General features: G+C 40.7%; 1 protein-coding gene across 3 annotated transcripts in view; it reads right to left on the bottom strand.

The window, feature by feature from the left end:
- Positions 1 to 1790: 1790 nt before the first annotated feature.
- TMEM150C (transmembrane protein 150C) overlaps positions 1791 to 25383 on the bottom strand; it is a 66506-nt gene continuing 42913 nt past the window's right edge. For all 3 annotated transcript variants that reach the window (XM_027854459.1, XM_027854458.1, XM_027854457.1), the window contains exons 3-8: positions 25148 to 25201; positions 24986 to 25018; positions 24813 to 24880; positions 18197 to 18324; positions 6387 to 6564; positions 1791 to 3823 (exon numbers count right to left, since the gene is read on the bottom strand). In XM_027854459.1, the coding sequence (XP_027710260.1) occupies positions 3615 to 3823; positions 6387 to 6564; positions 18197 to 18324; positions 24813 to 24880; positions 24986 to 25018; positions 25148 to 25201 (670 nt within the window). In that variant the 3' untranslated portion in view covers positions 1791 to 3614. The remainder of the gene's footprint in view (positions 3824 to 6386; positions 6565 to 18196; positions 18325 to 24812; positions 24881 to 24985; positions 25019 to 25147; positions 25202 to 25383) is intronic.

Raw genomic sequence — 25383 nt, 5'->3', positions numbered from 1 at the left:
GCACCTACTGTATGGCGTACCAGGCACTGTGCTATGTGCTTTACAAATATTATTTCATTTGATCCTCAAAACAACCTGTGAGGTAGGTGCTATTATTATTTTCATTTTACAGTTGAGGAAACTGAGGCAGACAGAGTTTGAGTAACTTGCCCAGCTTTACAGAACTAGTGTCTGAAGCTGGATTTGAACACAGTTTTTTCCTGACTCCAGGCCCTGTAATTTTTTACATTCCTGAGATTTTTCAATGTGGAGTTTCAGGAGGCAACTGGTGGATTCTTTCAGTCTGGTTCTAATAGTTCTGGGCAATTTTTTACTTAAGATTTCTTGAAGTATAATATCCAGCTTTTTGGTAGAGTCATGCTTTCCCTGTAGTTCGTAATTTTGAAACTCTGTCCTTGCCGCCTTCTACAGGTCAGTTGTTTCTGGAAGTAGATACCTTACATTTTCTTCCTGAGTTCAAATATGGCCCCAGACACGTACTATCTGTGTGACCCTGGACAAATCACTTAACTTGCCCCAGTTTCCTCATCTATAAAATGGGGATAAGAGTAGCACTTACCTCGAAGGGTTGGTTTGAGGATCAAATAAGATGATAATCGTAAAGCACTTAGTAGGTGGTACATCATACGGTAGGCGCTTACTAAATGCTTTCCTTCTCTACCTACTGGAGGCTTCTCCAATTTCTACAATAAAAGTATGATTTTCTTAAATGGCCTTAAATGTGCCTGGCCCATAAGAAGTGTTAAATAGATGTTAGCTATCATTATTATTCATTCTGCCATGTCTTGTTTTTTTATGGAGTCACTGAATTCTGATTTCTCAGTTTCAATTTTCATACAGTCTGCTACTTGGGTAAGGTTTTCCCATCTTTTGTTCTTTTTTTGTGCTTTTATTTCATTTAAAATTTCATTTAAAAAAATCTCTTATTTATTTATTTCAGCTACTCTTGGAGTGATCAAGTTATATATTTTTCCCCCTGAGGCTTTGCTTTTATTTCTTTTGAAATAACTCTTCTTAAAAGACTTTACCTTTTTTTTTTCTTTTTTCTTTTGGAGGCAATCAGGGTTAAATGACTTGCCTAGGGTCACACAGCTACTAAGTGTCTGTGGTGAGATATGAAAAGGCTTCACCTTTTGGTTGACCCAAGTCACCTGTGGTATTTATTATCTGTTTATTCATATCTCCAATCTTAGTTTCTGAATTCAGACCATGACAGAGCGAGGCTCCTACTTCTCCCATACTCTTGGATGGAATGATCAGGCTTTCCACCTCCCCTGGAATTTCTGTGTTCAAAATTGTGGCAGGTGTCCAGACCCCCCCCCTCCCCCCGAGTAACCAGAGGTCAGAAAGCTGTTGCCTTCAGGCCCCTCTGACAAGGAAACTGAGGCAGACAGACTGGGTCATACAGCTAGGAGATCTCTGAGGCTTAATTTGAACTCGGGTCTTCCTGACTCCCAATTCTGCCTTCTATCCATTGCACCCCCTAGCTGCCCCAGATCCCACTATATTTTCATAGTTTCTTAGTAGTCGTTTCTTTCCTAAGCAAGGCAGTGCCCAACTCCCTTCACCTTCAAGGGTCTTCAGTTCTGTGGCCTTTCACTCATACCTGGTGGACTCCATCTTCTGGACCAAGGTTGTCCATCTCCCTTAATCCTGGGGTAAACTTGGTCTTTGCATTAGTTTTGAATTGCTGTAGTTTGTTTTGTTAGGGAGGGTCCATCAAAATCTCACTCCCTTTCCAAAGGAGGTGTGAGTCACGAGGAAGGGAAAAACAATGCATATTTCGTCATAAAAGCACTTTATTTAGCATTCCTGACCCTGTGTGTGATATTGGTAATTGCTTAGCTTTGCCAGAGGGCACCATTAGACAGACTCCCATGAGCATAGAGCAATATCCCACCATCCAAAGTCAGCAGCTTGGTTTTTACTTGTGGAAAGTAAAAGAAATCATCACAAACCCTCATGTTTTTCTTTGATAAAATTTTACCATATAAAAATGATAAAAACAAAAACAGGTTTTTTTTTTCCTTTTTAAAAAGAATAAATGTTACCTTGGCTTGGACTATTTACAAGTAGATGCCCTTTTAATAAAAAGATTATTCTTTGCTTGAACTTTTTCCTGCTTATGCTTGCTGACTTGGAGCCAAATTCACTTTTCTCTAGATTAATTTTTTACCCCATTCACAATTACCTTTATTCCTGCACCTCATATGGGTGACAGTTGTTCCACCATGCTTAAAAAATCTCATTCATTGGTTTTTGTTTTATTTTTTAATGGTTTTTCCTGACGTTTCCTTCACTGGATCCAAAATAATGGTTTTTAAAAGTGTAGTTCTGTGAAATCCCACAGCTCCTAGGAGCTGACCAGGGGTTCTCTAGGACAAAGGGCAGGCATAGATGGGTGATGTGTTTGAGTTGTGGCTGCCTCTATACTCCAGGAGCCACAAGTCTGTGGGATGCCGGGCCACCAAGAATAAGAAACAGAGTCTCGGCATTCGTGGGCTTCTTTGAAAGAGTGGAACTCTCTGGCTTTCAATCTTGCGCTAAGATAACCTAATGTTTGCCTTTTCATAAATGGCTTGTCTGAGACAGCTTCCAGCTCTTTTTGGGTCCTTCTCTTATCTTTTCCTATATGTCATCTTAGCTTCTTCTAATGGAAAAACAAAACAAAACAAAACAAAAACAAACCCCACCCAGTAAATTAAGCCTTCAGCGGATAATAATCTGACCTCATTATGGTTGGGTCCAATACAAGGCAGACATCTGTATATTAAGATCCGTTTCTGTCCGTGGGATCCGAAGTAATACAAAGAGGCAATTTTGGGGATGCAGAGAAGCAAACAAAAGCTATCGTCCAGGACAGACTATAGGAAGCACATTTAAAAATGAAACCACATCTTCATCTTGTTTCTTGTGAATGGTAGTTCTGTAATCCATCCTAGTAGATTTTCTCTCTAAAATTATGTAACACAATTTTTCATTGGAACACACATGGCCCCATCTTTGTCACAATGAAGTGGGTGGTGGATGAGATACGGGCTCAGTGCTTGGGGAATTCCCTCCCCCACCTCCCCCAACCCCCCTACGCCTGGGCACTGTTCTTTGGATCGTTTCCATCCATCATCCATTATGAAGATCATCCGGGTCTGAACTGAAGACTTTGAGTGGCTTGTTCCAATCCTCCTTAGACCCGAAGCAAGATTTAGGGAGTTGGTGGCTTTGTCATTCCCCTTTTGAGTGACCCTACTTAACAGTAAAGGGTGTGAATGGTGAAGTCATAATAGGCAAGGAGGAGAGGGGAGTGGGGAGGGCTGGGAAAAGGGGACAGGCAAAGGGGGAAAGACACATGGTCTTGCACAAACTTCTTGGTCTGTTGTATTAAAGATGCAAGAGCTTCCATCCATGTCTTCATATAGGGGTTTGTGCTTTTATTTTCCCCTTTAAAGAAACAATCCACCCTGAAAAGAGGACCCTCTAGTGATAGTAACTGTGAACAGACGGGGGTGTGTGTGTGTGTGTGTGTGTGTGTCATGAAGTCGTATGTGCCATTCTTTGCCTGTGTCAGTCGCTAACCCCCTCTCCCACTGTCACCAACGAGGTCAAAGGAAGTCAAATTACACCTGGTCGGTTTGATACTCAGATGCTTCTGATAGGCTTTCAGAGAAACTCAGGAAATTCTCCTGGTATTCGGAGCAGACGATCTCGTAACGGTAATGTCGAAACTCCACGGCGAAGGTGCCGAAGTAACAGAGAAAGCACATCACTAGGCCCCACTGAATCCGGGCCGCATGCATGTGGATTTCTTGGGCCATGAGAATAAAATCTGGGAGAAGGGGAAAAGTCAAGAAAAACACACTGGGAATTGTCAGCGGACACTTTAAAGACAGGTCGTTTTTCAACCTCCCTTTCCAAAGTAAAGCCTTCATTCCAGTCTGATAGACTGACCTGAATAATACCTAAAGTACTCCATGAGATCAATTAAGCCTTTCACAAACAGGGAAAAGGAAGGGTAACAGAATAAGCATCTATTAAACACCTACTATGTGCTAGGTACCATGCTAAGTGCTTTACAAATATCTCATTTGATCCTCACAACAACTCTGGGAGGTAGGTGCTGATTTTTATTTCCATTTTATGGTTGAGGAAATTGAGGCAGGGGCAGCTTGGTGGCACGGTAGATAGGGTGCTAGTCCTGGAGTAAAGAAGACTCATCTTCCTGAGTTCAAACCTGGCCTCAGACACTTACTAGCTGTGTGATCCTGGGCAAGTCACTTAACCCTGTTTGCCTCAGTTTCCTCACCTGTAAAATGAGATGGGGAAGGAAATGACAAACTACTCCAATGTCTTTGCCAAGAAAACCCCAAATGGGGTCATGGAGGGTCAGACACAACTGAAAAGCAATTAAACAAGAAATTGAGACAGCAGTGAAGTGACTTAAAGGTCTGGGGTGGGGGGAAGAGACATTTCTGAAACTATTTTGGGTGTAACGAGTCTCAAGCCAAACCTGGAAATGCTGTCAGCTGTCCCACTCCAAGTTAGGAACGGCCCCTCTCCTATTCAGAAGCAGAGAATACACCTTTATTCTTCAAGGGCCACTTTCACCCTTCTTTGCAACGAACTATGAAAAAAAAAAGAGTTGAGACCCTTCTGATCTATTACTTTCCACAATATTTGTTGGGGTGGGAATTTTTAGGGAGAAGGATTTAACAGAAAGGGAAGTTGTACTTTGAGCTTACTCAGCAGCAGTCAATGCTGCCCATTAGATTATGAAGTAATTGGTTTACTGAAAGTCCCAAATGTCATTGGTATTCATTTGTGTGTTCACAGCAGACTTTCACAAAAGAAACAAGGAGGGGTATTTTTTTTTTTTTAAATCAAGGCAAGCGCTTGTAAATTTGTTCTTTTCCAAGATTATACTTAATATCAACATTTAACAGGATGGAAACCACTGGCTCTGTACTTCCTTCTCTTGGTTCTGGGTACCAAAAGGGGAAAAACAGTTCTCTGTGGCATTCCTAAATGGCAACAGAACAGGCAGAACCACATGGGTCTGAGTTGGCATATCTGGGTCTATCCACCACCTTGGGTTAATGAGAGGATTCTTACTGTTATGGAGAGCTTCTAATAAACAGCTTTTTAGGACTCAGATGGAATTGAGAATAATGGTCTCAATACTCTACACCCTCTGAAGCCTTCCCATTGCTCTACTGATGAAGTGTCCAGATGTTGTAAATATCGCTAAGACCTTTATGCTAATTTCGCACCAGAGAGCTTAGACCACGAAAATCTGCAGATAATTAGAAATGGCCCTTTCTCCGAGGGTGTCCTGGTAAATGTTTGACAGCTAGCCCTCGGAAAAACACAACACATGTTTAAGCTTAATTTTCATTATGAACATTTTCTCTATCATTTTCTTAAGTCTGGACAATCATCAAAACAAAAATCATTTGAGGTGTTTACTGATTTCTGAGGGGGAAATGTTCACACTGAAAATTTAACAATCAGCTCTCCCAAGCCAGAATATTCCTATATCTTCTCTCCCTCTCCTATTTAGCTTTTGCAACAAAGTAGCAAACTCTTTAACAAAGAGCTTTAACCTCTAAACTATCAACTTAATTTTTTAAATCAAGATGCAAATGAGCAAATATGGCTGATTTAAGTTTCAGTTCCTTTAACATCCTCTGGTCCATTTGACTAGGAAAGGATGCAGATGATTGATTAGTGAGATGGGCAAAGGGCAGGTGGTCAGAGAAAAGAGAAGTGAAAATTCACAAACTGGAAAAATCAGTCTCTGAGTAACAAAAGTTGATTTTGTTGTTTTTGCTAAACAAATTGCTACCACACATACTGTATGGTATTAATTGTTCATTCTATCTGGGATGGCTCAATGTACCATGTGCTTCGTGAGTTCACTTCTTAGAATAACTTAATTACTTTTTTCTGAAAGATATAAATTTGCTTGCTTTTGAACCTCTTAGTGGATAATTTATTAAATGAAACAATTGAATCATGCACTAGTACATTAATGGAATTTTTTAAGAGAAAAAAATTTTGTTTTTTTTTGTTTTTTAATTTTTTTCCAAAAGGGGAGAAATCTACTATCTTTGTTTTGAGGAGAAGGAATTACCCGGTTCTCATAAATAAACTCTAAAACGGTTCTGGAAAGCCACAGCTTATATTCTAACTCATCATCTCCTTTGGAGTCTGATAAAGCTGATGATAAGAAACAGAAACAAAGCAAACCTCTTCTTTGTTGAGGGTTTGGTGGAGTAGACTGCTGTGAAGGGAATGTCCTAAATATCTAGATAGATAACTATGTTTGCTTTGTATTCTAACGTCCCTAAAGGAAAAACAAAAACAAAACCTTTTTTCTATTCAAAGGATACAGAGGACCACACAGAGAGTTATGGATGCTGCTAGAATCACTCTGGGAATCCCAATCTTCCGACCCTCATTCTTGATGTTGACTTTGAGTGTCAGAGCGGCCTGAATCCAACAAACCAGTGTCCCAAACCCAAAAGTTAGGGAGGTGCCCACATTATGGATTTCTTCATCGTTGGTGAGCTTGGAGAAGAATAAACAATATAGCATGTGGAGGCTCGTTTGCGAAAAAAAGAAAAAAAAAGAAATATAGTTCTTTCATGATTACAAAGTCTTCTGGTGCTACCCCTCCATCCCCACCAGGGGGGAAAATTATTAAGGAAAACGTGAGAGAAGAGAGAGAGAAAAGAGATTATGAGAAAACACGTTCAAGAGTAATACACCCTCCTGGCTACTCCTTCAATTTGCTTTCAAACCTGTGGGTTGGGTCCCCAGTAGGTGATTGCTTCTTTGGGTTCTAGGATTAACACTGTGGTTACCTTTTGCTAACATGAGAAACTGCTACTATGTTTCCCAGTAACAGTCAGCCAGTAGATAGAATTAGTTCCCAGCTAAGATATTTAATAAGATGATAGATAGTAGAACAAAGTAACTATGAAATATTTCTTCCCAGACGCTGGGTATGTGTTCTTCCACAAACACACATGTTGGCTGTTGGTTTTCTTTTATTCTTGGTGTCTTGACTTGCAAGTGAATTGGATTTAAGTGAGGCAGGACTGTGCAGTCATCAGCCTCACTCTTTCCTCCAGAGCTGTTGGAGTCCAGTGGCAAGACATAGGTCAGGATGACTGGCAATGGCCCCAGATGCAGTAGGAGACCTTGGCTTTCTAGAACTGGCGTCTTTGGCAGGTCTCAGTTTGTCTGAGGCAACACCCATTCAGTAGTTAAGCGCTAAGTAAGAAGGGAGGCAAAAGATGGTCTAGTTTGCCTTCAAAAAAGAATCAATCAGGGTGGGGGAATGGAAAAGGTGAATACAACTTAGGATACATGTGGGAAATGCTGAGATCACTCACAACTCCAGAAATCCTCTCTGTGGCCCAGCTTTCAGTTGGTGAGGCTAGCTCTCCAGTCCAGAGCTGACTCTTCTCTCTGATGCCATGGGTCATGTCTTCTCCCTCAGGTGATTGCCTCTATGAATCTATGTCTGTCTGGAGTGGGGGTCTTTGTTCCCTCTGCTGGCCATAGAATACTTTCAGACCAACTCTCTGTAACTGCTAGACAGGGTATCAGTGTCTAGGCAACTTCTAGACACCATGACCAATGGGATGGAAGGAAGAGAAAGAAATTGCTTCTTTTCCTCCCACTCTCCCCACCCCCAACCACAAAAGTGCTCCTGAACCCTGACTCCTTTGGTACTGAACTCTGTTCCCAGGGCTTAGGTATTTAAAGCATCTCTCTTCCATTGGTGGATTACACTAGAGAAAGTTGTCTTCACATACCCCAAAGGGACCTGAGCTCAGAGGAATATTTATAGCTATAAACACCTTATGATTATATTCTGGGCTTTCTAGGCTGGGAGTGGGGATAAGGGGTGAAGGTGGGACTGGTCACTGATCAGCTCCCTTATACAAGGAAGAAGATAAGGATCTAGTCTTTGAGATAAAGTTAAAAATTTAAATTAAAAAAAAAAACTGTGTGTGTTGGAGAAATGCCAAAAGGTTTTTTCCGTGGTTTAAAGAAAGACACCCTTAAGTATTGTCTTCTCCAAAGAGAAAATGAAATTTTAGAGTTGGCTGTGTATTCACAAAGGAAGACAAATTCTCAAAGATGAATATTTTATTAGCATAGAATGTTAATAAAAGCCCAGGGTGTTTCTTAATTTCTCTGTTGTAAAGAAGAGGCAAGGGCTGGCCATGTCTATCTTGTATGAAAAATTAGCCACGTGAGCAGATTTTTAAAAAATATTGTCTTAAGTGTAGCTTTTATAGAAATAGCACTTACAGTAATTGGAGACCTACAGAAATTAGAGGAGAGAGTCTTAAGGTACAGGGAGTTTTCTTGGGGGGCTCTTTGCAAAGTTTGGCTTGGGAACTAGAAATCTGAAATTTATGCCACCAGGCAGAGTAATGCTGTGGCCTAGTCATTTCAATTACTTCTGAAAAACTAAATCAGCTGATTGGACTAGCATAGTTCATTAATATGGCTACGAAAATAAAACCACAAATCACTGGAATGGTTTATGAAGGCTTGGCATTTTCTGCTTATCTCATTTGTCTGAGTATAACTTTCAAAAGAGATGGGTGATAAAGGTTTTGGTTAAATTTGGCATCCTATTTGTAATCAAAATATCAATTGGCAAATCTTTATTAAGCACCTATTCAGTGCCCGGCACTGGTGGTGCAGTGGACAGAGTGCTGGGCCTAGAGTTGGGAAAACTCATCTTCCTGAGTTCAAATCTGGCCTCATACACTTACTAGTTGTGTGACCCTGGGCAAGTCACTTAACACTGTTTGCCTCAGTTTCCTCATTTATAAATGAGTTGGAGAAGAAGATGGCAAACCACTCCAGTACCTTTGCCAAGAAAACCCCAAATGGGGTCACTAGGTGTTGGATATGACTAAAGATGACTCAACAACAAAGTGTCAAGTATTGTGCTGTGTAACTAGGGATACTTTACCCTCAAATAGTTTACGTCTTCTCTGGGGAAATAGATGGATATACAGGTACAAAAATTAGGGTGTCCCAAAAGTCTTAGGGCAGTTTTAATCATTAAAGCATAAAACCACACTAAGACTTTTGGGACACCTTGTGTATACAGAGTAATTTGGTGGTGATGGTAGCTAGCATCTGAGAGGGTTCAGGGAGGACCTCTTGTAGGAGGTGTCAGTTGAAGTGAACTTTGAAGGAAACTAGAGATTTTAAGAGGTAGTGGTGAGGACAGAGTGCATTCTAGGTATGGGACTGACTGGGCTGGGACATGGTGTGGCATTAAGGAAAGCATTAAGAGAGAACTATGCCATGTGTACCTGGTGAAGACTCTTCAGTGTGTGGTGCTCCGTGACGCACTCAAAAAGACAGCGTTCTAGTCTTCAGTCTCTCAGAATATTCCAGAATTAGGACCTCGGGCATATGTGCCAAATATACCTCAGCTGATTTGCTGAGGTTAGCAAGTATTTAACTTAGGAGAAAGTGTAATGGAGGGAGAGTACAACCCATAGAGCATGATTTCCCCAAGAAGAGCCACTATGCCGTCTTCTTCTTGTTGAATTTCGGGTGCAAGCTGTCCGTTTGTCCTGTTTGTCCTACATGTCCATGCTGATAGAGAAGCTCTAGGCTGTCCATCCATTTTCATGTCATAATTCGGGCAATTGACATTCCTTACCTACTTGGGGACGGTCACGTCAAAAACTCTTTTGAGGGGTCATGGCTCTCTCTTTCCAGGAGACTTTGCTGGATTCCAGAGCTGGATGCAACTAGCATAAGATCATCTGCAAACAGGAGTATCTTGTGGACCTCAACATCCCCAGGGAAGCTTTCTCTTCAACTTGAAATCTGTGCCGGATCTCGTCTGTCACAATGGTGAATACCTGTGGCAAGGAGACAGCTCTCTGTTTTATGCCTTGGTGCCTGATGTTTGTGGTCAGAAGGTCATCAAACAGGATTATTTCTGTTGTGGTGGCTTTCTTGAGCGATTTTTGATGTGTGGGTGGGAGATACTTGGTGTGAAGAAAAGACTGTAAGGTGGTGTATTGCTCAATCTAGTCAAATACTTTTTGCAAAATCGACAAAGCCCAACTGGATCTTATATCTTCTACATTTTTTCCTGCCAACTGTGAAATAGTAAATATGTGGTTCATCCATGAATACTCAGAAAGATCTGCTTATTCCCTATCCCTATCACAGATGCCCTTGACTTTTATTTGAAGTTTTATACAGTTGGGAAAGTAGGCATGGAGCTATCCTCTCAGTCACCCTTTTTAGCTGTGAATAAGATGCAAGATTTTTCCATTATCTCCTCCTTTGAACCGATCTTTCAATATGCCCTCCAAACAATATTACTTTCAAGTACAGATTTCTATATTTAGTTGGTCCAATCTGGCTGCTTTTCTGTTTTTGTTCTCTTTTAGTCAACATTAAAAAATGTTTGTTGAATTGAAATGAATGTTGTAGAAGGCATATCTGCATTGGGTAGGAAGATGGGCTGTATGACCTTGGAGGTGACAGTGGAAACATATAGCAGTAAGAAAAAAATATTACCACAGTGTCCTGGTCTGATATCCCTGGTGCCGCTTGGTTAAAAAACCTAAGTGATATTCCTTCCTTGAATAGAGGAATTGATCATTTTAAAAATTACCTTATATTTATTTAATTTATTTTTGTTACGTTTTGAATTCCAAGTTGTTTCTGTCCCTCCCTTCCCAACCCCGTACTATAGGAGGCCAACATTTGATATAGATATATATGGAACCATACAATATATACTTGCGTATGTAATTTCTTTCTCGAAGGACAGATAGCATAAGTCGTTTGTGGTTGATTTGAATATTCATATCACTCAGAACAGCTTAATCATTCACAGTTACTCATTGAACAAAATTGCTGTTACTGTATACAGTGTTCTCTTGGTTCTGTTCATTTCACTCTGCATTATTTCATGCAAGTCGTTCTGTGTTTTTCTAAAACCAACCCACTCACCATCTCTTATAGCACAATAGTATTCCATTACATTCACATACCACAACTTGTTCAGCTATTCCCCAGCTGATGGGCATCCCCTTAATTTCCAGTTCTTTGTCACCACAAAGAGAGCTGCTATAAATATTTTAGAACATATAGGTTCTTTTCCTTTTTCCCTGAGAAGATTTAATCAGCTTAAGGGAAGGATCTTAATTTCCTGAAGCTAAGAGACTTAGCCTTTGGTGACTCAGCTAGGAGCAGGAATGCCTTTTAAAAAAAAATCCAATTAAATGACTTAATCTTCCTGTATACTTTTGAGCAAAAGAAAGGGGAAATCTTAGAGGGAGTAGTTAAAGAGGAAGTAATTGGTTTCAGGGAAATATTTCTTCAATATTACTATTGTTCATTGCAAACAAATTAAAAAAAAAAAACCAAACCCAAATCTAACCTCTGTACTTCTGTTTTCCTGTGCTGTGGAATTTTATCTTTTATCTTTGTATTTTATCTCATGAGTAAGATGTGAGTGGACACACTTCACAGGTCAGAGAGAATTCCAATGAGCAGGAAGAATCTTTGAAGAGCTGGGCCTCTCTCCAAGTGAGAATACTGGTATAGTAAGGAACGATCTTGGGCAGACTTTGCTTAAAGTGTAGAGAACAGAATTTCCCCCACAATTAAATGGCCTCATTTGGTGACTAGGAGCTTAACCTCTGCCAGCTCCTGAGAGTTCCATGAACCTTGTGGCTCTTGGTCCAGGGTTTCAGAGCTGGCAGAGAAATAAGTGGCAGGTTTGATTCCTGCACTCATGATTCCATCTCCTCTGTTTCCTAGGGCAGACTGAGTTTACTATCATTCTCTCTCTCCTTTCTCTCTCTCTCTCTCTGTCTCTCTCCTTTCTTTCTGTCTCTGTCTCTCCTCTCTCTCCTCTCCTCTCTCTCTCTCTCCTCTTTCTCTCTCTGTCTCTCTCTCCCCTCTCTCTCTCTCTCTCTCTCTCTCCCTCCCTCTCCTCTTTCTCTCTTTTTTCTCTCTTCTCTCTTTCTTTCTCTCTGTCTCTCCCTCTCTCTCTTCAATCTCTATCGACTTGCACTTTTCCTTTTCCCTACCAACATGCCTGTGTTTCCTCCATTGTTAAAAAACAACAACAAAAACTCTCTTACTCGATCCTCCTATTATTGCTAGCTAGCACTCATATTAAAATTCTTCTCTCATTTGCTAAACTCCATGAAAAAGTCCCCTACACTCAGTGCTCTTCCTCTCTTTTCATTCTATTCTAAATCTTCCACATTGTGGCTTCTGCTCAGTCCCACAGAACACAGCCCCAAGGAAAGGAGATGTGTCACGGAAGCCCAATACAAAGCAATGCTATTGCTCTTTGGGAATGATAGTTAGAGAATTGTGCATATGTAATGTCCTTAGATGGTGAGATAGATACTACATTTTGCTCAAGACAAGGAGAGTTGAGTTCAAATCCTGCTTCAGACATTCACTAGCTGTATCAACTTGGGCAAATCACTCAGCCTCTTTTTGTCCCGGTTTCCTCATCTGTAAAGCGGTGATAATAATAGCACTCATCTCCCAAGGTGTCCCTCCCATCCCATTTCCTTCATTACTGCTTTCCCTCCATTGAGTATTTCCAATTTATCTTGTCTAAATCTCATTTGTACATGGCAGGCTGTCTCTCCCATTAGACCGTGAGCTCCTTGAGAGCAGACTGTCTTTTGCCTTTCTTTGTATCTCTCGTGCTTAGCAAGGCATTTAGGTGACACCAGCGATGGAGTCAGCAGGACCTGAGTTCAAATTTAGCCTCAGACATTTACTAGCTGTGTAACCCTGGGCAAGCCACTTAACCCTGTTTGCCTCAGTTTCCTCCTCCGTAAAGTGAACTGGAGAAGGAAATGGCAAACCACTCTAGTATATCTGTCCCCAAAACCCCAGATTTGGGTCACAATGAGTCAGACATGACTGAAAAAATGACTGAACAACAAAAAAGTGCTTAGCACAGTGCCCTGCACACAATAGGCACTTAATAACTGTTTCTTTACTGGCTGACTAAAATGAGATATGTAAAGCACTTTACAAATCTTTAAGTGCTATATAAATGCTAGCATTATTATTATTGTTGTTTTTATATTAACATTAATGTTATGTAAAATTTGGAGGTTGGAACCTCTTTGATCTGAATGCTATTTGACTTACGAATTTATTGCTAATATTTAGTATAAAAGTTTGTCTGGGAGACATAGGGCTCTTCCCATTAATGATTGTTGTAAATATTTAAGCATGTCTTTTCCAGTATGTCAAAAGTTAATTTGGTTTTGGTAAATAGTACAGCAGATGTCAGAAAACTGGAAATACTATCAGAGGTAAACGAGCAATAAATTTGTGTGATTTCCCTCTAATTCAAATTCCTTCCATTTTAGCTTTAAGATTGTTAATTTTCACCAAATGATGTTTCTGATAGGGCTTCCATTAGTCCCAGGCAATTTCCAAGGCCTTCTCCTTGATGCTGAAAATAGCAAACTTTATAGGCAGAAGCCTGGTTCCAGAGAATAAAAAGTTAAAAAAATTTTTTAACAAAATTCAGGCCAGGAATAGCCTGTCCAGAGTGGTTTCTCAGAAGTCCAATCCAAGGCCATCCTGAAAATAGCCAGGCAATTTAGAGACAGAAGGCCTACGCTGGCTTCATAATCAAGGCCATGGCCTTTTATTTTTCACCTATTCAGGCTGTGGTTCTCAGGGATATTTTAAATTTTCTAGGAAAAGACAGAGGATAAAAGTAACTATTTCCTGCTGAGTGCTAAAGCTTCCATTTGAGAAGTCCTATCAATCTTTGAGAAGCTGGGTTTTGGGTAGTTGCTGTGATTTAAAAGCGAGTACCCTAAAAAAATCAACATGGAACAGGAAATGAGAGTGGTGGTGTCCATTCTGATCCTAAGGTTTGAGTTGTTCAGTGTCCAATTGGCACAACATGCCATGAATAAGTAATTGTGGTTAAGAATGAAAGAAATATATTATTTTTTCTATCCATCTATGTATATTATTTTTCCAGATGGCTAGTAAGTTATAAGTACTTATTCAATTGTTGGACCTGACTACTTAATAAATAGAACTGTTAGGTATTTCTTTTGGCCTAAGGGTACCATGATAAAATGCAAAGCAAAATTGTAGTAGCTCAAAAGAAATGTGAGATGTGCAAATTTAGAGACATCTCCATTCCAAATGTTCATATGGACAATGTGGGGCCAACTTGTGGTAGAGTCTTTCTAAGCTTGTATTGGTCTGATTAGCCACAGTTGCACACACTGGACCCTGACCCCAATGTACTGATGTCATTTGGGTCCTTTTTGAGCATAAAGGACAACATACAACCAGCTATGAAAAAATTACTGAGTCACGGAGGGTAAAATGAAGTGAGAATGTCTTTACAAAGATCAAACAATTATTAGTTTCTTTGACTTCTTCCTCAGCTTCTATTTCCGGTCTAGAAGACCTTGATTTTGTGCAAGACCAGCCCCTGTTTCCATCTAAGATGGAAGGAGGAAGATCTTTCTTTCCCTTGTTCCTAGATTTCAGGGCATTGGGGCAATTACTGTGGCTCTAGTCCAAAACTGATTGGTAAGAATATCGTGTTGGGAAACCAGTCAAGATAAAGAGAAAAGCATGCATCATGGGTATTTTTAAAAATATGGGTTGATCTTATGCAAATAATTAAATGCTACAGTTATAAATATATTCTTGTTATAGAATGTTTGGGGATGAATAGAATATCTTTCAATGTCACTCTGTTGCAAGAGCAGATTCCAAAGCTGTCAATCAGTAAACATTTATAAAGTGCCTACTATGTGCCAGCTCATAGAAGCAACAAACATGAGCTTGGAAAGACTTCCAGAGATACTGGGTGACAGACAGTCACTGTGCTAAGCACTGGGGATATAAAAAGAGGCAAAAGAACAGTCCCTGCCCTCAAGGAGCTTATAATCTACACCTACATACAGGATAAATGGGAAATAATTAACAGAGGAAAAGAACTAGAATTAAGTAACGGCTGAAAGATTTTGTAAGCAGATGTTGGGTTTTTGTTTTTGTTTTTTTTATTCAGTTGTTTCAGTTGTGTCTGCCTCTTCATGACCCCATTAAGTTGAGATCTTTCAATCATGCCTCTCATTGTAAAAGAACCTTTGCCCCCACAGAGATAATAATAATGATAACTAATACATATAATGCTTACCATGTGCCCAATATCATACTAAGTACTCTGCAATTATCTTATTTGATCCTCACAACAACTCATGAAGGTAGGTGCTATTATTATCCCCATTTTACAAATGAGGAAACTGAGGCAAACAGAAGTGAAGTGACTTGTCCAGGGTCACACACCTAGCAAGTGTCTGAGGTCACATCTGAACTCAGATCTTGTTGTCTCTCTGCTCAGTGCTAGCCACCTAGTTGACTCAAAAGCTTGGAGCACAGGGTCAAGTTGACTGGGTTAGTAACCACTCCCCTGTCCAAAGATAAGGCATTGGCACTCTGGAGCAAAAAGGCTGTACCCCATGGTAGTGTCTACCACTTCTGGGACAAAAAAACGACTGTCCGTGAATCCCTTTATGGCTAAGTCCCAGTGAGTGCCTTTGTGGAAGGCTTAGCCACAATACCAGATAGCTGTCCTTACTGTTTCCTTCACTTGCTATTCCTGACCTTTGTGGCCACAAATATTTATTTAAGAAGGGATTGGATAAAAGTACATACTGATATGCAAAATATCTGTATTCACTGATGTGCAAATCAAACCACGCTGTTTTAAGCATGGGTATTACTACATTCTATAAGCAAATAGATACAGCTGAGTACCTGGGTACTGGTAATCTTAATGCAAAGGGACCATATTACTCTCTCTAATATTGGGAAGGGCGGCTAGGGGGCATAGCACATAGAGAGCTGGGCCTGGAGTCAGGAAGACTCATCTTCTTGAGTTCAGATCTGGCCACACTATCTATGTGACCTTGGGCAAGTCACTTAAGCCTGTTTGCCTCAGTTTCCTCATCTGTAAAATGAGCTAGAGAAGGAAATGGCAAACCATTATAGTATCTTTGCCAAGAATACCCCAAATAGAGAGTCAGACATGACTGAAACGATGAAATAACAAAAAATTTGGGAAAGAAGGTAAGACAATTGTAAATGATAAACCAGGAATGATAGAAATCACTTTCTTTAATAACCCGTTTCTTGCCAATGTTCTTATTGCTTCACGAGGATGACTGATTGCCACATCTTAGAGGCATGACTAGTACTGGAGTGTCTTTACTAAGAGAAGTAAATAAGATTTAATTAGATACCTCTGGGAGGAGGCCAACACTACAGTGACAATCTGGACTATATAAAAAGGATACCACTGGTTGAGCCAATTAAAACAAGTCACTGGCCAGACTCCAAATGCATCAAGTCTAGGTGGGTTGGGGGTAAGTTCCACATGGACAATCCTCATTAATGTGTGAGACTTTCTGATGGCCTGAGATTCCAATGGGTCAGAGTGTGCTCTGAGGTCCAGGATTCCTTGAATGACTACCAGTGGTCCATACAGGATGACCTCGTCATCAATATCAGCCTGTTGAGCTACATAATGAATTAGGGATCCCTTCTGACCAATGGTCATGGAATTTATTCCTGGAGATTCTCAGTTTGGAAATACAACCACTCACAATGTGCCTGCCATACCTATACTTTCATGAGGCGAAGCTGGGCCCTGACTTACAGGGGCCTAAAGGGACGCTAGGAAAGATGCATGTGAGATTGAATAATTTTCCGTAACATGTTGGGGCTTGATGCACTGAGAGAGCCCAGCTGATTCATAGCAAGTGTTCTTGAAATAACACCAGATATTTGGTATGGAGTACAGAACTAGAGAATTCTCTGACCTGTACAACCGTTCACTTGCTAAGCACACAATGATCAGAGATTAGTATGTAGTTGTAGGATATGACAAAATTTGCTAGCTTGGACAAAAAACGGGAAGGACAGTCCCCAGATGAAATTTATAGCTGTAATGGAACAATCAGTGTAGTCATTCAGAATATCCATTTTGTAATAGCTATGGCTACTGGTCAGCTGACTGGAATAATAATCATGCTTCCAAGGATCATTCCTTTATCCTTTGATGAAACCACCCAGTACCAGGTTCACTCATCTCATAGCCTTCAGGCTTGTTTAGGTTGTGAATTTGAAGTCAGGAAAACCTGAGTTCAAACCCTGCCTTAGACACTCATGGCATGACCTTGGATAAGTCATTTCACCTCTGTCTACCTTGGTTTTCTAATTTATAAAATAGGGATAGATGTTTTTCAGTCTTTTTTTTCAGTTTTTCCAACTCTTTGTGATGCCATTTGGGGTTTTCTTGGCAGAAGATACTGGGGTGGTTTGCCATTTCCTTCTGCAGCTCATTTTACAGATGAGGAAACTGAGGCAAACAAGGTGAAGTGACTTGCCCAGGGTCACACAGCTAGTAAGTGTCTGAGGCTAGATTTGAATTCAGGATGAATTCCTGACTCCAGGCCCTGTGCTCTATGCATTATGGCACCCCCTAGCTGCCCTGTTTCTCAGCTACCTTCCAGTAAGTTCATTGTATTGAGGGCCAATGTTGGGAAATGTGAACAGAATAAATAAAAATACAATACAACATAGATAATGTTACTTTGTTGTTTTCTAAGGTAATATACAGCTAGCAGAGTTTGACATCACTGGTATAGTAAAAGTACATTGAATTTGGAATTGAAGAACCTTAGTTCAAATCCTAGCTCTGACACTTACTGGTAGCAAGTTGCTTAGTAACTAACTTTACTGCTCTGGACTCAGTTTCTCTATCTGTCAAATGAAGGGGTTGGTCTAAGTGACACTGAGAAATCTATGCTCCTATTCCCAGCACCCAGTTCCAAACACATACATAACAAAGGCAGAACAGAATGAAAGAATACCCCTCCCCCCAAAAATAAACCCATCCAGACCTCTCAGTCCACTGGAGGTGGGGGGGTGATGTGCTTCCATTAGCATCCTTAGACTTCTTCCTAGAGACTCACAGAGATACAGGAAAAGCAAATGGTTGGCTGCCATATTTAAGTAAGCAGGAATCTAGTGGTTATGTTGGAAATAAAGGTAAGATGAAAGCATAACTAGTATGGGGCAGGAGAAAAGGCAGAAAAGAAAGTACCTGAAAATTACCGAGTAATGTCATTCCAAAGGAAGCCAGGCACAGGGCCACCAAGCCACTCACGTTTAGCCACGGGTTCAAAACTTTGGGTTTCAACTGTATGAAGCGGAGAATTGCTACCACAAGGGCTAAAATTCAAACAAAAACACACACACAACACAAAATAAAATTTAGAAGTCACAATAGCATACTCTTCATACTATATGTGTAGAAATGCCCGTCAACACTGATAATCATTGAGAAAATTTCCATTTGGTGCTTGAGTTGTTAAGCTATCTTTGGGGAATCTGATTGTACCTCAAGTGGGCAGTGATGACATATGTGTTTGTGCATTGCAGGGAAGAGGGAGCTGCAAAATAACATCCTTGGAGCTCCAGAAAACAAGGTCAGTGCAGGCCAGAGAGGCTTAGGAGACCCTTGTCAGCTGAAGTCAGCTTCATACTCTTCACACTGTGCTTTACTTGGGGTTCAAAATCTGAGCTCAGATTGTTGCTTTACCATTTCCTACTTGCATGACCTTGGGCAAGTCACTTACATTTTTCTCCTGTAGATGGCTGGTATTTTTAATATATTATATTTAAAATGTTACGAAAGTAGAAGGGAAAGGTGATTGATGGGGGTTGTGAAGAGTCATGGTGAAGTCTTTCCCTCTGTATTTGTCTTTCCTGTAAAAGCACTCTCAGATTAATAATTATATTTAGGTCATGACTACTAATTATCAGTGTCCCCCAAAACTCTGTCATGAGCCCTTTTCTTTCCTCCATCTATATTATTTCACTTGATTTCATCAGCTCCTATGGATTCATCTATCAACTCTATGCAGATAATTCTCAGGATAGATTTATCCTGCCCTAATCTAGGTGGCACAGTGGATAGAGTGCTGGGCCCGGGAAGATTCATGTTCCTGAGTTCAAATTTGGCCTCGCACATTTACTAGCTGTGTGACCCTAGGCAAGTCACTTAACCCTGTTTGCCTCAGTTTCCTCATCTGTAAAACAAGCTGGAGAAGGAAACAGCAAACCACTCCAGTATGTTTGCCAAGAAAACCCCAAATGAGGTCATGAAGAGTTAGACATGACTGAAATGGCTGAACAACAATAAAAGTCTCATATCTCCAACTGCCTTTTGGAAATCTCAAACTAGATGTCCCATAGACTTATCAAACTTAGCATGTCCAAAAGGGAACTTATTATCTTCCCCTTCCAAGCCTTTCCCTCTTTTTAAACTTCCCTATTACTCTCGAGGGCACCCCCATTCTCCCAGTCACCCCAACTCAAATCCTAGGCATCATCCTCCACTCCTCAATCTCTGTCCTCCCATATCCAATTTGTTACGTCAATGATGTCTTCATAACATCAGTTGTACATGCCCTCTCCTCTCCTCCAGCACTGCCACCATCCTGGGGCAGGCCCTCATCACCTCATGCCTGGTCTACTGGAGTAGCCGCTGGTGGGCCTGCCACAAATCTCTCCTGACTTCACTTCATCCTTCACTCAGCTCTCAGCGATTTTCCCAAAGAGCAGCTCTGACCATGTCCGCCTCTTATTCAATCAACTTCAGTAACTCTCTATTACATCAAGGACCAAATAGGAAATCCACTTGTAAAGTCTTTGTGAAGCCTGTCCCCTCCCTAGTTTTCCACGTACTCCCTAATCCATTGACACTGGCCTCCTTACTGCTCCTCACACAGGGCACTCCTCCTGACTGGGCATTTTCACTGGTTGTCCTCCATGGGGTTTACTTCCTCCTTACCTTTACTTCCTGGCTTCTCAGGCTTCTTTCAAGTCTCAGATAAAATCTCACCTTCTACAAGCGGGCTGTCCTGGAACTATTTTTGCTTTTCATTATAGGGCTTAGCAGGGCTTACCTGGTACATAGTAATATATAATGTATATAGCAATATATAATATAATATATAGTATATATAGTATAGTATAGCATATGCTGTATCACTGGTAGAATATACTATAGCATAGTAGTAGTATAGTATAGCATATATATAGTAATATAAAGTTTAATAAATGCTTGTTGATCTGGTTTAATTTCAATAATCTTTACCAGTGAAGAAAAATACTCAGTGAATTACTAACATTTGAAAACTGGAGACACCATCTATCTAGGTCGTTGGAGCAGAGAACTGGCCTTAGAAGGTGGAGTTGTGGCCCTGAGTTTGATGACTAGAAAGGAACACCTTATTATGAGCAGTATCTCCCCATCCTGGCCCCCCACATAGCACAACTCAGTTATGTTGTGGTTAAAGTTCTGTTCCCCAAATCAGCATGACAGCTGGCAGTGAGATACTCTTTGGGGCAGGTTCCAGTGGGGGTTGGGGTCATGACCTTGTCCACCATGACAAAGGAGCTTGGCCACTGGGTTAACCCAAGCAAACGGCAAAGCCACTGGGGGCTGGTGAGCAACTCCTCAAAGATACTGAATTGCTGGCTTTAGCTAGCAATTCGTATATGAATACAATAAAAGCCCGAAACAAAGTGATACCTATCCAGTGTCTAAATTGATTCGGGCCTTAACTGGACTCGGTACTGGTGGGTTGAAAAGACACAGTTGGCATTACTTTTCAAAAGCTGAACTCTCTGGGTCTTTACTAGTTACACCGAAAAAGTCTAGAAATTCCTACCTAATTACGGCCCTAATTATGTGTCCAGTGGAGCCTAACTAGGGTGGAGAGGCAGAGGCTTTGTCACATAGGCACTGAAATTTAGAGGGCACTAATTAGCTTTCTGCATTGAAAAAAAAAAGATGAGAGCATGGCACCTACTTAGTAGGAATAATTAATTAAAATAAAAACCTTTAAAAGAAAGAGCCAGCAATTTTCATTTTAGCTTTTAGGTCTAACATTACATTTTAGAAGAAATGAAAAGACAGATCTTTCCCATTCTGCTTTCGGCGCTCAGAAAATCACATCCTCGCCCTCCCCCCTCCCCCTTCCCCATTCATATCATCTGCGTCGGAGGAAGACTTATTATAAATTCTTCTATCAGCAGTTCTTTTCCAGTCCATGGCCAAATTCTTGTTTCACTATTTATCCATCTGTAATTTCTATTTATGATTGCAGCAGGATGCGGCAATCAATCTATTTGGGGTAAAGGTTAGGCGGGAGCAAAGTGACATTATTTAGGTAACAAATAATTCAGTTTTAGTCTTATTCCTCATAGCCACTCTAAGGCATACAATAATGTCCCTTAGGAGACAGGATGCTTATTAATGTCTTACTGCTTCAATGTTTAGGGGAGATAGGGGCCTGTTGGAGTTGTCAATTTTGGAAGGTAAGAAGAAAGGTAGGAAGGAGAGAAAGAAGGAGGGAGGGAGGGAAGGAGGGAAGGAAGGAAGGAAGAAGATGAAGGAAGGAGGGAAAGAAAGAAAGACAAGAAAAACATGTATCAAGTGCCTACTGTGTGCCAGGCTTTACAAAGTAAATTTTACAAATTTACAAAAAAATTTTCTCATTTGATCCTCACAACAATTCTGGAGCTAGGTGCTATTATTATCCCCATCTTACAGCCGAGGAAACTAAGGCAGACAGAGGTTAAGTGACTTGCCCAAGGTCACAGAGCTAGTGTTTGAGGCTGGATTTGAACTTGGGTTTCCTAACTCCAGGAAGGAAAATAACCAAGTGTTCAATCTTTGCTTAGTCTGTCTAGAAGATAGAGGCTCCCTGAATCTGAATAAACATTGTACAGACCCATTTGTAAATGGTGTGCTGTGTCATATAAGGCTGCCAAAGCATGCCGACTGATGGACAAATGCAGGTGATTTGTTTGTTGTTATTAGTTAGCTTGATTTAGTGGAAAGAGCACCAGGCTCTGGCAGCAAAGGGCTTAGGTTCAAATCCTGCCTGTATCACTCACTACCGTTGTGCCCCGAATAAAGTCAGATCAAGTCAGGCCAGTCAGCGTCCTTGCCCCTCAGTCTTCTCATCTGTAAAATGAGGCTATTAGATTAGATGATCTCAGAGGTCCCTTCCGGTTGGGGATCGATGATATAATCCCAAGTAAGGGATTTGAGCAGAGAAAAGAAAGTATTTGCAGCTAGAGCAGAAAAATCATTTAGGGAAGAGCTGCCTTCCACACCAAAAGAGACACATCACCCGTGAGTTCCATTCTCCCCAAACACTCCTTGTGAGGAGTTCTGCATGTACCATATGGCACTAAGCATAATGAAAGATGAAAAAGAAAAAAAAAAAGAACACCACATGCCGCCTTTGTGCTAAAATTAGGAAAAAACAATTCACATCATTTGCATCCTAGGGGAGCAGAGAGTGGTTGAAATTTAAGAAAGTGAAGGATGTGTTTGGTGTTAGAAAATTGGTAATACTTCAGCAATTAACTGGAGGCTTTGCATATGAATCACTTTGCTGGGCTGTTCATAAATTATGATTTTTTTAAATTTTTTTTGTTTTATTTTGGAGGCAATCAGAGTTAAGTGACTTGCCCGGGGTCACACAACTGATATGTGTCTGACACAAGATTTTATCTTAGGTTTTCCTGACTTCAGGGCCAGTGCTCTATCCACTGCACTACCTAGTGGGCCTAGCTATGATTTTTTAAAAATAACACTAAAGAAAAATGGAAAACATTGAGAATGTGAGACCTATTTTTAAGACTACGGAAGGAGCAGTTTGTGACTCCAACATATGGATTAGTATCCTTGTACTTGAATGAGGATAAGGCAGCCCTAAAATTGTCCAATATGTAGGTTTGTGCCCAGTAGGACTACTTTATGAAATAGAGGAAAGTTCATTTATGTTGTCATGGAAAGAGCATTGGCCTTGGAGTTAGAAGGAAGGAAGGAAGGAAGGAAGGGAAAAAGGGAAGGAGAAAGGAAGGAAAGGAAGGAAGAAGGAAAGAAAGGATGGAGGGAGCAAGAAAGAGAGGAAAGGAAGGACAGGAGGGTGGGAGGAAGGAAAGAAAGGAAGGAAGAAGGAAGGGAGAGAGGAAGGCAGAAGTAAACAAGGAAACAAGTATTTATTAAACACCTGCTTTGTGCTAGGCACAGTCCTAAGTGCTTTACAAATATTACCTCATTTGATACCCACAGGCCCTAGAAGGTAGATGCCAGTATGATCATAATAGGTATTTATGATGGTAGATTGTTGTCGTAAGAGTGTGGAAGGTATAATGAAAGCCTGGCTTGAAGGAATGAGCTATGAAACCCAAGTTTTAGGATTAGAAGGGGAGCACAGGAGGCTTCTGTAATCAGGCCTTGGGCTGGTTGTCCTGCAAGGTTCAGTGTTTGAATTCTAGCTAAGCGTTTTGGGAGTCGTAATTCACCACCCTGGGGAAGAAATGGGGAGCCGAGGCTGGGCCAGATGCAGATTTTAAAAGATCTCTCCGGGTCAGCCGGGGAGCTGAGTTGTGGCAATCCGTTATGTTGATCACAGTTACCAACTAAGCCTGGAGGCTGCTGGCTGCAAGAGTTTCCCTCTTTGAACAAGGGAACACCGATTATGTTTTGCCAGGGGGTGGCCACCCTTTTGAGACCCCAAGAACTCCAGACATGTTTCTCCCTTCCATCGTCTCTCTCCTATGCTTTATTTTACTATCTGGCTTCAGTTTGTGATTTGTCTTTGCTGTGCTTTAATTATGCCTTCAGAATGACTTTACTTTTTCTGCATATTATAAAACCTCTGGCTGGGCATGAAAAGCTGAGTCTTATAGGTTCAAACCTGGCTGGAAAGTCATTACCTAGTTGACTATGCAGAATTTTCCATTCCAGCATGGCAGCCACAGCCTTCCTGGGGGTATAACTTTATCAATCACTCTTAATTTCTCAACAAGAGAGGGAGGGGACCAGAGAGGAAAGCGAGGAGGGAGGGATTAGGAGAAAGAGGGTGGGGAGTACAAGGGAAAGTCCCCTCTCCGAGCTGAGCCGGCCCATGGGAGAGGATGGGCATGGCCAGGCAGGATTTCCCTCTGCCCCCTTCCATAAAGGGAGGAGGGAATAAAAAAGTCAGTAATGGTTTGCCAATTTTGCCCACTATAGCGACATCTGCTGGCTCCATTTACATGTGCTACCCATAAAGGAGATTCAATTAGGGTTGATGCATTACACTGTGGGGACATTGGATCCTAGGAAAGAGAAGACAGATGTTCCCCAAAATGGTGTTAGAGAAGAGGCTATGAACAAGAGAGATTATTTTGGTTACTTCACAGCTTCTAGGACAACATCAGAGGATGCCTCTCTGATGCTACTATTGAGCTTTGGACATAAAGCTAATAGTATCTGCACAAACCAAATGTTTTTCTGAATTCATTTGCCACATTCAAAAGAACCCTGGAATGCTTTTCATCTTTACAGCAGGGAGTGGGAAGGGAGAAGAGTAAAGATGACATTCTTTGCCATATAATTGCATTCACATTAAATTGCATTTTTGTGCAGAACAGAAACAAAAGGCCATTTCAGCATGTTGGAAGAGCAGCATGAAATGCGCTTGACTCGGGCTTAGAAGAATCTTTTAACTTGGAAAAAAAAAAAGAATGTTAAAACTATTTTACATGTGATTGGAGAAAAAAATAAAATATTAAATTAAAAAAGAAGAATCTTTTAAAAGAACATATATCCCCATAAGTAAACAAACCATTCTTCATGTTGTTCTTACCAAGAAACGCTGCCATGTTCATCACTTGACTAAACACACAGCTTGCAGGAGGTTCATCACCTGCAATACTTAAAAAAAAAAGTTTCATTAGAGCTGGGCTCAAATTCTCCTTCCCTGTGGGCACATCACCCCCTCCCTTCCACAAAGACCCGAAACAGGAAGCAGCCAATTACCTTATATAGGGTGCGTGTTTCTGACCAGGTTTCCTAGAGAATATAAAACAGGGAAGCCCACATTAAAGGACTGATTTTTTAGTTCAAAGGTGAGCTTCACCCACTGGTGAACTTTTTGCTGAGCTTAATGAACAGAAGTAAAACAACAGAGATACACTTTACCTTTCGGGTGCATTTAAAGAGAAAATTTTGTTATCTTCCACAGCTATGAAGTATCTAGAGAGAGAGAGAGAGACAGAGAGAGAAAGAAAGAGAGAGATGAGAATGATTTCTCTTGGTTCATGGTTTTATTAGAAATTTATTAAATTTATTAGAAAAATGAATGAAATTATTTATCTAATTAACTGATTTCTCAATGACTATCACTAGATTTCATTTAACCATGGAAGTCAAAAGTT

The sequence above is a fragment of the Vombatus ursinus genome, unplaced genomic scaffold (genome assembly GCF_900497805.2).
Source record: "Vombatus ursinus unplaced genomic scaffold, bare-nosed wombat genome assembly UNPS02010461.1, whole genome shotgun sequence".
NCBI classification, from domain to species: Eukaryota; Metazoa; Chordata; class Mammalia; order Diprotodontia; family Vombatidae; genus Vombatus; species Vombatus ursinus.
Note: the sequence above shows the minus strand (reverse complement) of the source record. Positions and strands in the feature narration are given on the sequence as shown.